This window comes from Carassius auratus, chromosome 50 (genome assembly GCF_003368295.1).
Source record: "Carassius auratus strain Wakin chromosome 50, ASM336829v1, whole genome shotgun sequence".
NCBI classification, from domain to species: Eukaryota; Metazoa; Chordata; class Actinopteri; order Cypriniformes; family Cyprinidae; genus Carassius; species Carassius auratus.
In genome coordinates, this window is record NC_039292.1 from 15,597,238 (window position 1) to 15,612,679 (window position 15,442).

At 43.3% G+C, this 15,442-nt stretch overlaps 1 protein-coding gene across 1 annotated transcript; it reads left to right on the top strand.

The window, feature by feature from the left end:
- The first annotated feature begins 10,379 nt into the window (after positions 1-10,379).
- LOC113066414 (uncharacterized) lies at positions 10,380-15,077 on the top strand. Its single transcript, XM_026238312.1, has 5 exons — positions 10,380-10,623; positions 10,867-11,117; positions 11,251-11,441; positions 11,545-11,635; positions 15,023-15,077. Exons 1-5 carry the CDS (start codon positions 10,534-10,536, stop codon positions 15,075-15,077), a joined length of 678 nt encoding a protein of 225 aa, XP_026094097.1. The 5' UTR covers positions 10,380-10,533.
- The last annotated feature ends 365 nt before the right edge of the window (positions 15,078-15,442 follow it).

A 15,442-nucleotide genomic window follows, 5' to 3' on the forward strand; every position in this document is an offset into this window, starting at 1 on the left:
TGTCCGGAGGGAGGGCTCCGAGCTCGGAGTTCGGCCCGAACCCAGAGTACTCCCCCAAAAAGCTAGAAACAGGAAACAGGAAACAGGAAAGAGGAAAATGAGAGCTTGACTGGGAGATTTTCTCACACTGCGTCCGCTGTGAGACCTAATGCTCGCTGGTCGAAGGAGAAAATGTAAGTGCTCTACCGGAAAAGTTCTCGCTTTGTCCGCTGTGAGACCGAATGCTCGCTGGACAGAAAGAGAAACAGAAAAGAGAGAAAATGAGAGCTTGACCGGGAGATTTTCTCACACTGTGTCCGCTTTGAGACCAATGCTCGCTGGACGGAAGAGAAAACGTAAGTGCTCTACCGGGAAGTTCTCGCTGCGTCCGCTGTGAGACCGAATGCTCGCTGGACAGAAAGAGAAACAGAAAAGAGAGAAAATGAGAGCTTGACCGGGAGATTTTCTCACACTGCATCCGCTTTGAGACCAATGCTCGCTGGATGAAAGAGAAAAAGATGAAAGATTTAATTAATTTACTTATTTTTTTCATTCAATAAGGGATTGGTGAACTTTTTTAATGGTTGGTCCTGATGTAGCTATGGAAAGCATCTGAGGACCATCTCCCAAGGGCTTGTATCTGCTGTTGGGAGAGGCCTTTTTGGGCTGCTGAAGTTGCTGGCCCAATACGGAATGAGTGACTTGAAATATTCTTTACTGGAATGCCTGACTGTTGGAGAACGGCTTTGCGGTATTTCTGGAACCAAAAACGAGTCACAGGTTTTTTGGATTCGTCTATGAATAGGGGTTCCAGAGGAGATTTGGCCTGAGATCTTCTCCATTGCGAATATGCCAGAACTGACTGGTATGGTTGGATTGGCGATGAGAGATTAAAAATGTATATGAATGGCCTTTTTTGGTTTGGTTGGTCTTACTTTGTTTAATCAAATATGAAATTGATTCACCATCTACTACTGATAAGTCTGAGATGGTGGGGTGGATTTTGGGGTCGAAGGTGGAAGTGATGGCGAGTTCCGAACATCTGAGAAAACCAAAAAAGGCTAGGACAAACATAGCGTCAAGTGTGCGAGCGGAACTGATGGGCTGGTAGCCTGTGCGGAGTGCGCGAATGCATTTGGTGAGAATGTCTAACGTTATGGGTTGTCTAGCGTCGGTACGGCTGGGCTGGGATCTTTGAATCCCTTTGATCAGGAAGGAGGTTTGTGAGTTGTTTATCTCGGGGGAAGGAGTGCCGTACATCAATTTATGGAAAAACTGGATGCAGCTCAAGTAACCTTTGATGGACCCGACTTGGAGGCCCTTAATGCTATTAAGGTAGGAAATAAAAGAGGTGACTGAAAGAAGAGAGAAATCAGGGAAAGGCATGTTATAAGAGACGTGGAATATTTTGAAACATCTCCAAGCCGTCACGTAGGATTGGAGGGTTCTGGGAGAAACTGCTTTGAGGATAGTGTCGAGCGATGCGTCTAGGAGGGGTTTTAATGGGTGGGTTACGGGAATATTAGTTCTGAATAGCGAGGTACTGGAGTTGGGAATTGCACTGTTGCGTCGTTGTCGCACTGCACTAAAATGCTACTAGCGGCCCATTCTTCCCCCCACAGAAAAGCAGCTACTACGAGAGGGTAGAGCTCGAATAGAGCTGAGGATTGAGATATGTCCTGGAGCTGCGGTGGCCACGGAGCCACGAACCAACGACCTTGAAAAAATCCCCCGAAACCGATTGAGGGGGCGGCATCTGTGTACAGTTGGATATAGGTCGGGGATGAAACCAAGTTGTTATAGAAAAATGATAGGCCATTCCACTGGTTTAGAAATGTTAACCATAGCCTGAGTTCGTTGCGACATGCTTGATTTATGGAAATAAGTTCCTCTAGTGAGTGAACGGAGGACGCGAGTGAGAGGAGATGCGATATAAAGGGGCGGCCCTGCGGAGTGATGCGCATTGCGAAATTTAAATGTCTGAGCAGGGATAGGAGTTCACGTTTTGAACAATTTGATTTTTTAAGAAAAGCAGAGGAGATGAGAATTATTCGGTCAATTTTCTCTTTGGGCAGGGATGCTTGGAATTTGTCTGAATCCAAATTAATTCCTAGGAACTCGATTGATGTAGCGGGGCCCATGGTTTTATCCTCTGCGATAGGAATTCCTAGCTCAGAAAAAACGTTTTGGACTGTGAGGATGTGCGCGGCTGGGATGGCATTGGGAGGCGAGACTATTAAAAAATCGTCTAGCAAGTGAATGAGGTGGGGAATGGCGTAGTTGTTCGCCAAAATCCAGCAGACAGCTTCTGATAGCATGTCGAAAATTTTTGGGCTGCTTTTGCATCCGAAAGTTAAACGCACTGCGAAATAATATTTCTGGAGACAGCAAAATCCAAATAGATGCCATGAATCTGGATGTACTGTATGGGCATTACTTTGAAAGCAGATGTAATATAAATTTTTGCAAGCCAAGCACCCCGACCTACAATTTTGATTATGTTGATAGCCTGATCTATGTCGTGGTATTTCAGCGAAAATTCATAGAGAGGGATCAAGGTGTTTATGCTTGGGAACGGGGAATTGTGCGGGGCTGACAGATCGATTATTAGGCTTTTTTACCCGAGAATTTCCTTGTAGCCACTCCAATGGGGCTAATACGAAACAGATCAAATGGAGGATTGTCAAACGACCGATCAACTTCTTTTTTGATCAGTGCTTCTGACTCAACTTCTTTTTTGATCAGTTTGTTTACGACTTCAGGTTCAGGTTCTTCAAATTGAAGATTATTACATGTGATGTTTTGGGAGAGTGGGCACTCTAAGCCGGGTTTAAAGCCACTTTTTAGGCCTGAAAGTTATTCTACAAAATATTTACAGGAGTCGCCAAATAATTTTTAGATTTTTTATTCACAGATTTGTAAACTGGACATACGATGCGGGCATGAGCGCAGCCACAGAAATTACAGATGTGCATAAACCGGCAGCGCGCTCGGTTACATTTACCCTTGTTAAAATGGTTACAGGGCTGTCGGAGAAAGGAGAGTCCTGGTTTGCGTGGGTGGTTGCTGCCCGAGGCAGGTAGCTGGTGGATTTAGCGGTGTTTGTTCCCACGTAGGGAAGAGTGGAAGGGTTAACCTGCGGGCACTATGCGGTTGAGTGCGTAACTGACCTGCAAACTGCGCAAGTGATGTTTTTGCAACCTAAAAACACTCTGCTGTGGAGATCGGAGTCGAGTGCGCCCCAGTATGCGCTTTGATTCCACTGTGCGACTCGCACTGCACTTTTTGCTGAAAAAAGTTTATGGTACGTGTAGAAGTGCCCACCCCCATAGGACAGCACGAGCTCGGCTATGATTTCTTGATAATCGTTCAGTTCGCGCCGCCTGTGGGGGAAAGCTGAACAGATGATTTCAGTGAAACGGGAAAAAGCAATTGCAAATTCAGGAAATGAAAGAACGCAAGATGAGTGAGTGTTTGTATTTTTTAGGGTAACTGTCAGTGTTTTGCTTGTTATGTTCTGTTTTGACCTCTAGGGGTCCTCATGATGCTCTCATGACCAGCTTACTCTGCTTGTAATAAGTGTTATTAGAGTCACCTGTGTCTCATTCAGCTGTTTGTATTTAAGTAACTTTGTCTCATAGCTTCTTTGCTTGGTGTTTAGTTGTTCTGAAGCCAGTTGCCTGAGTAAGTGTTCTCTGTATCTGGGATGTTTTTTAGTTTTTCTCTTGCCTGTGGATTATTCCTTCTCTAGTATTTTTGTGGACCTTCTCTTGTGGAGTTTTTGCTTCAAGATCTTTTTGAATTTTTGAATTATTTCTTGTGGAATTCCCATTTGGACAGTTTTTGTTTTTGAGAAATTCTTTTGCTGTTTTTTGCTCCAACTGTGGATTTTTTGTTGCTTGAACTTTTATTAAAGATTTTTCTCTGCATCTCAACTTCTCCAAAGTGCGTCTTACTGTTGGGTTCACCATTCTCAAGTGGCTCAAGGACTGTGAGTCTGACTCTCACGCCGGAGACCTGAGTTCTAGTCCCGGCTCTGACGGAAACACCAAGCCAACATGAACCCAGAGATGCCCAGCACACAAGAGCTACTCACTACTGTGACTCAGCATGAGGCCTCAGTCCAACGTCATGAAGCAGTGCTAGTCCAGCAGGAGGCCTTGATGGTTAAGCATTCACAATTATTGTCTGATGTCATGACCTCTGTCTGTCAGATCTTCTGCCCCCTACTCGAGCCATGGCCTCAACTGCAGATTCTGTTCCACTTCCGGGTCCTCAAACATCAGCTCCCCTTGTAGAACCCCGCCTACCTCCACCACAACGGTTTTCTGGAGATCCCAGTTCCTGCTGTGGATTCCTCACTCAGTGTTCCCTCACATTTGAACTACAGCCCTCATCCTTTCCTTCAGATAGGGCCAAGATTGCATATGTCATCACACTCCTTTCTGGCAAGGCCCTCTCCTGGGCAACAGCTGTTTGGAATGCCCAGAGCCCTTTCTGTTCAAGTTATTCTGAATTTGAAGAGGAATTCAAACAAGTTTTTGATCATCCCATCAGTGGCCGAGAAGCATCTAAACGTTTGTTGTCTCTTCAACAGGGTACCCGCAGTGCTGCAGAATATGCCATCCACTTTCGTACCATTGCAGCAGGGAGTGGCTGGAACAATGAATCCCTCATGGTATGCTTCCAGAACGGTCTTTCTGAGACACTTCAAGATGAACTTGCTACACGAAAGCCTACCCACAATCTTGAGAGCCTCATTGACCTGGCAGTGCGGCTGGATAATCGTCTGAGGGAGAGGAATTTGAGTCGACGGTCTGTTCTTACACCCCCTGTCACTTCCCTTCCCACAGAGAAGTTACCTCCATTCCAAGGATTTCCCGAACCTATGCAGTTGGGGGGTACTCGGATCTCCCCATCAGAACGTGATCGCCGCATAAGGGAGGGGTGTTGCCTATACTGTGGAATGCCTGGACATTTCCGTTCTGCCTGCCCAGAGCTCTCGGGAAACGCTCGGTCCCGTAAAGGGCAAGGAAGGACTGAAATGGGAATTACTCACATTGCCCCACCTTCCAATTCAGGATTGTTTCTCCCCATCACACTCACTTGGGGAAATCATATGCATCAACTCAAAGCCTTGGTGGACTCAGGTGCAGCCGGGAACTTTATGGACCTCTCTCTTGCTAGGAGTCTCCAGATCCCCACTGAATCACTCGCTACCCCTCTGACAGTTACTGCTCTGGATGGAAGGCCTCTGGGTCCAGGCAAAGTAACACTTCTTACCTCTCTCCTTCGCCTCTCTGTTCGCCAACACCAGGAGGAGTTGTGTTTTCATCTGATACAGTCTCCAGAATTCCCGTTTATCCTTGGTCACCCCTGGCTTCTTCACCATAACCCTAATCTTGACTGGTCCACTGGCACTGTCCTCAGTTGGGGTCCCACTTGTCATGTTACCTGTTATGTCCAGAGTTCCCCTGACCCTATTCTCAAGTCTCAAGATCCCCTAGACCTTTCTCAAGTCCCCTCCCAGTACCATGACCTCAAGGCAGTCTTCAATAAAAAGAAAGCCACCTCTTTACCACCACACCGTCCCTATGACTGCGCCATTGAACTGCTTCCAGGTACCTGTCCCCCCAGAGGCCACATCTTTTCCTTGTCTTCTACCGAGCGTGCTGCCATGGACAACTACATTGAGGAGGCCCTCACAGCAGGGATTATTCGTCGATCCACATCTCCGGCTGGAGCTGTTTTTTTCTTTGTGGGAAAAAAGGATGGGGGTCTTCGGCCCTGCATAGATTACAGAGGCCTCAACAAAATCACCATCCGTAATCATTATCCATTGCCTCTTATGGCTACAGCCTTTGAGTTACTGCAGGGAGCTTCCATATTTACCAAACTTGACTTGCGCAACGCTTACCATCTTGTACGCATTAGACAAGGGGATGAGTGGAAGACCGCATTTAACACACCCACTGGGCACTATGAGTACCTAGTTATGCCCTTTGGCCTCACCAATGCTCCTGCAGTTTTCCAGGCTCTGATTAATGATGTCCTTTGAGACATGCTCAATCAGTTTGTATTCGTCTACTTGGACGATATTCTAATTTTTTTAAATTCCCTCAATGAACGCATGGGACATGCCAGGAAAGTTCTCCAACGCCTCCTTGATAATCACCTTTTTGTGAAACCTGAAAAGTGTGAATTCCATGTGACCCAAGTACAGTTCCTGGGATTCATCATTGAGCCTGGCCATATTCAAATGGATACCCAGAAAGTTCAAGCAGTCATGGATTGGCCCACTCCTGTGTCAGTGAAAGATGTGCAACGATTCCTTGGCTTCGCCAACTTTTACCGCAAATTCATATTGAACTTCAGCTCTGTGGTGGCTCCCCTATCAGCTCTCACTAAACGGAATAATGCTGGGTTTTGTTGGAACTCAATGAACTCAAACTCCGCTTTACATCAGCACCCATTCTTAATCTCCCGGACCCAGACAAACACTTTGTGGTAGAGGTGGATGCGGGTGTTGGAGCAGTGCTTTCCCTGAGGGGTGAGGATAACCGACTTCATCCCTGTGCATTCCTTACACACCGTCTTACACCTACAGAAAGGAATTACCATGTGGGAGACCGTGAGTTACTGGCTGTTAAACTGGCACTTGAAGAGTGGCGACATTGGCTTGAGGGGGCCAAACACCCATTTCAAGTACTCACCGACCACAAGAATCTAGAGTACATTCAGCTGGCCAAGCGAATCAACCCTCGTCAGGCACGCTGGTCTCTATTTTTCAACCGAAAAATCTTAAACCGATGCCCTGTCTCGAGTATACGCAAGCAGTAACCAAGAAGATCCTATCACACCCATTATCCTAAGCTCCAAGATAGTGGCCCCTGTAAGATGGGAACTTGAAAATACAGTAAGACAAGCCCAGGCCCGGGAACCAGACCCAGGAGGAGGGCCAGACAACCGCTTGTTTGTCCCTAAAGCTGTTCGCTCACAGGTTCTTCAGTGGGGTCACTCCTCTCGCCTGACCTGCCATCCAGGTACCACTCGCACCCTTGAATTCCTCCATAGAAATTTTTTGGTGGCCGACCATCAATGAGGATACCAAGACCTTTGTTAACGCCTGTCCCGTATGCAATCAGGGGAAGGTCTCCCATCGTTCACCTCAAGGGTTACTCCATCCTCTCTCTATACCTCAAAGACCTTGGTCTCACCTTTCCATGGATTTCATTACCGGACTCCCGCTGTCCCAAGGTAACACCATCATTATGGTTGTTGTTGACAGATTTTCTAAGGCTGGCAGATTCATTTCTTTGCCCAAATTGCCCACTGCTAAAGAGACTGCAGAGTTGATCATTAACCATGTTTTCCGAGTTTTTGGCATCCCACAGGACATTGTTTCTGATCGAGGCCCTCAGTTCTGCTCTCGGTTCTGGCGGGCATTCTGTCAACTTTTGGGGGCAAGTGTGAGCTTATCTTCTGGATTCCATCCTGAGTCCAATGGCCAAACTGAGAGGTTGAACCAGGATCTGGAAACTACTCTGAGGTGCATGGCTACCAACAACCCATCTTCTTGGTCATCCTTCATTATGTGGGCGGAGTACGCCCACAACACTCTACGTTCCTCGGCCACAGACATGTCTCCCTTTGAATGTCAGTTTGGTTATGCCCCTCCACTGTTCCCGGACCAAGAAGTTGAAGTTGGAGTTCCCTCCGCTCAACAGTTCATTTGACGTTGTCGTTTGACCTGGAAGAAGGCTCGGCACAAGCTTCTTAGAGTCTCTCAGCAGTACCAGCGACAGGCTAACCGTAGGCGTAGACCTGCCCCCACTCTGCGTCCTGGACAAAGAGTTTGGCTCTCCACAAAGAACATTCCCTTACGAGTAGAGTCCCGCAAACTCTCGCAGCGATTCATTGGACCTTTCAAGATTGCAAGGAAAGTTAACCCTCTTACCTACCGATTATACTTACCTAAGTCCTTAAAGATTAATCCCACATTTCATGTTTCCCTTCTAAAACCTGTTTTGTATTCACCTTTTGCTCCAGCAGGTAAACCTCCCCCTCCTCCCCGCATCATTGGAGGCCAACCAGCTTACACAGTCCACCGTATACTGGATTCCCGTTGGGTGCGAGGATCACTTCAGTATCTTGTGGACTGGGAAGGCTATGGCCCGGAGGAGCGCTCATGGGTTCCTGCCAGAGACATCTTGGACCCCAAGTTGATTCGGGACTTTCATGCTCATAAACCTGATCGTCCTGGGAGGAACGTCAGGAGCCGTTCCTAGAGGGGGGAGGGGTCCTGTCAGTGTTTTGCTTGTTATGTTCTGTTTTGACCTCTAGGGGTCCTCATGATGCTCTCATGACCAGCTTACTCTGCTTGTAATAAGTGTTATTAGAGTCACCTGTGTCTCGTTCAGCTGTGTGTATTTAAGTAACTTTGTCTCATAGCTTCTTTGCTTGGTGTTTAGTTGTTCTGAAGCCAGTTGCCTGAGAAAGTGTTCTCTGTATCTGGGATGTTTTTTAGTTTTTCTCTTGCCTGTGGATTATTCCTTCTCTAGTATTTTCGTGGACCTTCTCTTGTGGAGTTTTTGCTTCAAGATCTTTTTGAATTTTTGAATTATTTCTTGTGGAATTCCCATTTGGACAGTTTTTGTTTTTGAGAAATTCTTTTGCTGTTTTTTGCTCCAACTTTGGATTATTTGCTTCTTGAACTTTTATTAAAGATTTTTCTCTGCATCTCAACTTCTCCAAAGTGCGTCTTACTCTTGGGTTCACCATTCTCAAGTGGCTCAAGGACTGTGAGTCTGACTCTCACGCCGGAGACCCAAGTTCTAGTCCCGGCTCTGACAGGTAACTGAAAAATCACCGCAATCTATACGGCGGTCTGGTTCCGCTGCGGGGAGTAGAGGGAGAAGAGAGGAAAGGTCTATATCCGCACCTGATAGGATCTGTGTGCGGATACTTTGGGATACCGGTGGTGGTTCCATGACGACTGCGTTGGACGGAACAGGCATCGGAGTAACTGTGAAGAGAGAATAGGGTGATTTAGTTTGTATGAGAGAGCTAGGAAGGGTATAATCTGGGGCTGCGAATGTCGGCGGCGGCCTCACGCTTAGATGACCCACTGTGGTTTGAAAAGGAAAGTTAGTTGGAGGGTATGACGAACAGGGAGGATTAAAATTTGAAGTGTGGGCTTGAACTGCAAGCGGAGGCGGGCCTGCACTTGTTTGAGCTACTGGAGCCGCAGGTCACTGGAAGTGGGCAGGGTTATAACCTGGTGGGTAGAATTGTTGGTATCCTTGGGTCTGTGCTGCTAGCAGCGATGGCCTCGCGCTAGTGTCTCCAACGGGGGCTGTAGGCCACTGAAAAGAAAAAGGGTTTTGTACAGCTGGAGTATGAAACTGAGTGGCTGTGGGGGGGGCCGCTGGGCCCGGCTGCATATGGCACTGCGGCAGCAGAAACCGTGGTGGAAGGCTGGGCCTCATCGGGAGGTGGGTGTGGACCTGCCATGGCGGAATCTGGGGCGCGGCCTAGGCTCGCTGAAGACCTGTTTCTGCGGCTCGATGGGCGAAGTGAGCCGGATCCTGTGCGGGAACATGACGGTGGTAGCTGGGCAGGTGAATTTTGGGCCCTGCGGGCTTTGCTCTGCCTGTGGGTCGTCTTTGGAGTTGACTGTAGGCAAACGTACAGATCATACAGCTCCGCTTTGTTCATTTTCCGCGAAGCCTGTATGTCTGAGTTGCCAAGCGCTTCCCTCAATCCAGCTACGGTCCATTTCCTGATAGGTGGGATCGTCGGGACGGCTGACCGGTAGGAGGAGGCCGGGGAAGAAGGTGGAAGCCTTGCCGGGGGCGGTGAAGACTGGCCTCGACATCTTGGTGAGCGTAGGGCTATTCGGGCTGGTGTGCAGCCGTGTGAAGAAGCCTGGGGCTCAGGTGCGATGTCCGAAGTTGGAGGGATGGTCGTGGGACCGGCGGAATGCGAAAGTGCATCCTTGGTGATGTTTCCGTCCTCATCGGATGAAGAGCTTGATTTTGACATAATAGCAGAGCTGAAACCAAAAGCTACTAACTGCTGCAAGGCTGTCAAATGAATTGAGGTGAGACTGCTTTATATATACCTCTTACCATTGATTGCTGAGTGCTCTCCACCTGTGTTAATTATCTGCTCGTGCTTCTCCCGAACTTTGTTAATAAAACATAATTTATTAAAACGAGAGAGACTTGTATTCAAAATAAACTTTTTCAATCCCTTTATGGTTGCAACTATTTATTTTTACACAGTGTTCTTGATGTTGTTGTTGTTGTTGTTGTTATTATAATTTTTAATTATATTAATATCATGTCTTTTATTCAAACGGGGAGGCCCCGTTTGACCTGATGTTCTCTGAAGGGAGGCTCACGGTCTTTCACTTTGAAAACCCCTGCGGTAGAATATTCTGAACAGAGATGCATTACCGGAAACAACAGACAGGCGGCGATAGAGGTTAGCCTGTTTTACTTTCCCTGAAGAGAAAATTGATTAATCTTCCGCACCTGGGTCATTAAAAAAATGGACACTTATATTGTTTTCAAGGGCAACAGACGGGTCTTCCTAAAACTGGCCGACATGCGAGCAGAGAGAATATCTCGGATTTTTCAGGTATGTCAATAAACTGTTGATTGGTCAATTAGCCTTGTTAAATTGCACAATTTTAACACATGGCTGCTAAAGGTTAGCTACTACGTCGGTCGACAAATGAATGCATTATCTTGATTCTTGCTAATTGAAAATTGTTTGGTTTTCTTGTAGAGTATATTTAATGATATTGCATGGCCGTGTGCAGAGTTTGGTTGGTTTGATGACAGTAAATGGGCCTTTATGCTTCAAACCTCTTTATTTCAGATCGATGTGGGCAGTATTTATTTGGCCGATGCTACCAACGTAGTTATTTTCCCTTTGGAAGATGGTCACTTCAGCAGTTTTGACTTAAATGAGCGGGAACATTATGAGGTTCACGGTGGAGGCGCTCAAAGCCATCTTGGTCGAGCGCCAACCGTTGCAGACCACCGGCATTCATTTGGATTTCTTCAACCAACTAGTGTGCCCTCTTCAAACCTGCCACCATGTGCGAGCACACCGAGATCATTCCAAAGGTACCACATTACATTTAATTACTGTGCATTTGCAAGAGAGGCAAATAGCTTTTACATAACACAAATGGCTCTAATCCAAATTGTATACTGTAGTCTTCAGTACAGTAATGCTTTACATGACTGTTAATTTCAGATCAATTCACATCTCTGAACCAAGAGATGGAAAACTCTTCTCTACCAAAATTGTTGTGGTGAGATTTTTGGAGTCCGAAGCAACCGTACCTTCAATCCTGGATAAGGTGAAGTTGGCCATGGGGAACAACGAGACTTATGTCCTTGCTTATGCACTTGGAAGTCAGGTGTTGGAATCAGAGGCGACTACTGGTAATGAAAATACTGTATATGTTCCATTATCAGTGTGTTGTCTAGTCATTTGCAAAAACAAAATGGTATGTTTATTGCACTAATTTGTAACCCTCTGTTAAAGGTTCATTTTATTGGAGGCAAATTTCGAGAAAGATTCATGCCATCGAACAGGCCACCTTTAAGCAGTGGCAACAGAAAAGGACTTCAACAAGGTAAGTGAAGAGTAAATGCAATATTTAACATTTTTACACTTTCTGTTCTCCATAGGCTAAAAGTCATGACTGAGTTTTGTCTCCCTGTCTGCCTTGTGAGAAAGCGGTCCAAAAAAAATAACAATCCTGAGCATAAATATCATGTGAAGAGTATGTGTGACAAAAACCTCCAAATGGTCCTCAACGGAGGTTAGAATATACTGTAATTGTTGGTCACAAAAAATACGGGCTCACAGCTGTGGTTTGCCTGCAGCCTCGTGGCCGAACCACAGCCATGAAGATATCCACGAAAACCTGATGTAGGTGACAAAAACCTACTCTTTTACATATGCATGAGTTGTTCACATTAGCCATCTTGTTTCCCCTCTGTTGCTAGCTACTTCAGACCTCTTGTTAAAAAGTATACATTTATGCCATAATCTAATTTTTTTTAATTAAAAGTGTTGACATGTTATGGTGGTGACAATAGCAATGTCCAAAAATATGAACAAGTGTAAGATAAAATGCAAACTTAAGAGAGCTTGAGTGATCTTGAAGCATGCAGTACAGTTGACAGTTTGAAAATGGGGTCCTCAGGAATGTAGTTGACCTTGTAGTAGCTTGATTTTATTGCTTTTTATGACTATCTGACGGTGGTGACAAATATGTGGGACACATTTTGAGCAACCACAAAATAATATTAAATAATGTTAAACTCACTATTTGTAGTTTTTAAAATGCATTACAATGTACCCTTTCATGTGGTAAAGATATTATTCAATTCTATGATTTTTTTTTTTTTTTTTTTTTGTACTTATTTTTTTAGATGCTAGTATCTTTTCCATTAAGTACTGCTATTTATTCATTAGCTACTAGTACCTATTCATTAGATACTAGTTCCTTTTTTATTAGATGCTGATACCTATTAAATAGATTACTTTATTCTTAATAGATTATCAGTACTTATTCATTAGATACTAGCACATATTTCAATAGTGACTAGTAACTATTCTTTTGTTAGTAGTAACAAATTTTTTTTCGCCATTGACTATGGGCATCTGTAATTCAAATGTCAACTATTCAGTTCTGTATAGTATGTATTCCAATTGTGACTAGTACTTTTTTTTTATACTTTTTTTGCTCGTCATAATTGCATTTTTACTAGTAAGAATAAAATTTGAGAGCTCTACAAATCAATTCTTACTAGTAGCAATTAGATAGCTCTCTAATTCAACTATTCCTGGTAATAATTCCAATTAGAGAGCTCTACAAATAAATTTTTACTAGTCATATGTCTCCATTGACTTCCATTCATTTTTAATTATGGAGCTCTACAATTGAATTGTTACTAGTAAGAATTCCAATAAGAGCTCTCGAATTCAATTATTATTAGTAACAATTCCAATTAGAGAGCTCTCCAATTAAATTCATACTAGTAAGAATGGAGTTACAGAGCTCTTTAATTGAATTTTTACTAGTAAAAAAAGAATGAAAAAATGTATAATTGCAGAGCTCTGTAATTGAATTAAATAACTCTGCAACTGCGTTCTTACTAGTAACAACTGAATAAGAGCTCTCTTACTAGTAACAACTGAATAAGAACTCTCTAGTAATAGATACTAGTATCTAATGAATAAGTACTAGTATCTAATGACTTAGTACTTTTTTTAGATGCTAGTATTTATTCAATAAATAATAGTATCTAGTAATGGGTACTAGTAACTAAAAAATAAGTACCTAATAACTACTAGTATCTAATATATGTACTAGTCACAACTGGAATACAAACTAGTCAAAACTGAATAGTTGATATCTGAATGACAGATCCCCATAAAAGTCAGTGGCAAAAAAAAAAAAAAAAAAAAAAGTTTGTTAATAGTAACAAAAGAATAGTTACTAGTCCAGGGTTCTCAAGTTTTATCAAAAGCTTGGAGTGAGATCACATGCAGTTAAGGGAGGGGCACAAATGGACCCCGCCCCCCAATTTTACCCATTGTTCATAATTAACAATAGTAAATCTGATAAATGATCGAGCAATTAATCACATCAAATATACTCTTTAATGTTATATTTCAAAATTACAAATATACAAAAATTAAACAAATATAACAAATTGCTCCAAACAAAATGCAATGGCAATGATTAGTGTATGTTTTGACAGGATATAAAATATTACCCAGAGCACTCTGTTTTAATACATGTAGCCTTAATGTAACTAGAAAGAATACTATATAATTTTAAAAAATGAAGAAATGCATCTTCATTCCTTCCCATATCCACTAACATTTCCCTTAGTTTCAGATAACGTAAGGTAGTCATACTGAGCCAAAGCTTCTGGCCTGGTTGCAAAGTGGTTGTAGAGTTTTTGACTGCATCAATAATGTATACGATGGGTTATATATTAAGTGTTATAGCCTGAAAATGTTAGCTGAGCTTTCTTCCAACTTACCTTCTCCATCATTCACGACGTGTGTTCGCGCGATGTTGTTGGCTACCTAGTAACGAACGTCCGGTGGCCGAGAATTTTCCATCAACTTCTGTGTGTTCGCATCTATTTTGCCTAGTAACGAACGCAATCTGGCCAAGATGCGTGCTGGCGGCAGGAAACTTCACTTTGTGTGCCTGCGCCTCTTATACAACTATATATATATATATATATATCTCAAGCAAGCTTGCAGTGCAACTTGGTTGGCATTGCCTTTTTAGCGTGAGAAATACACAGTGTGGCGTGTGAACTGGTTGAGTTACGCGTGTCTCATGGCCAATGCGTGAGACTTGAGAACCCTGTAGTCACTATTTAAATAAGTACTAGTAACTAATAAGTACTAGTATATAATAAATGTGTACTAGAACTGATATAATAGGCACTAGAATCTAATGAATAGCTACTACACTGCAAAAAATGCATGAATTATTATTTTATTTTTATTTTTCCCAGTACAAATATCTAAATTCTTACATCAAGAAGCATTTACTAGAGAAGTAAAATGACATAAGAAATTCTGTTTTGTTTTCAGATAAACAAAGTAATTTAAGTAATTTTTGCTTCTTGATATAAGAATTTTTTGAATTTTGACTGGAAACAACACAGTTTTTGCAGTGTATTATCTTTTAAAAAAGTTACTAGTATAAAGAATAAGCACTAGTATCTAACAAATACGTACTAGTACCTAAATGAGCACTAGTAGCTAATGAATAAGTACTAGCTAGTACTTAATGAAAAAACATACTAGTATCTAAAAAAATAAGTACTAGTAGCATGAACATAGAGACTAATAGGTTTTATGGATTAAATGTTAAAATGGCTTGCCATAGTGAGACAAGGACGTGATTGAAACAAATTGGAGGAGTAATTGCATTACGATATTGCATGTATAATGTCCTGTGATATTTCAAATGATTTTCCAGGTACAATGGAAAACCCCATGTTTTGGGCATGCTGCAGGGGCCTGGTGGGGTGTAAGACATGCATAGATTAATGGATGGCAACTTCAACATGTTGCCTTAAGTGCAGAACAGATGACCCTGTTGTGACGGAGGTTTTGGGTCTGTCTGCTGCTCTGGATATCTTGAGGAGTTATTAATGTACATGATCTGAGCGTTTGTGGAAGCATACAGTACTCGAATGTTTTCATATTGCATTTACTGTCCACCTGGCATATTTGTGTAAATTTTTATTTGATGGTTCTGCATTGTTTGTTCCCTAATGCTACCTTACATTAACAAAACATTATTTTGTTCATGCACACTGTTCTGATGGAATCTTTGTAGTAAATACAGCTAAGACTAGGTCTACATGTGGTTTGAAGACTTGACCAAAAGTCGTCT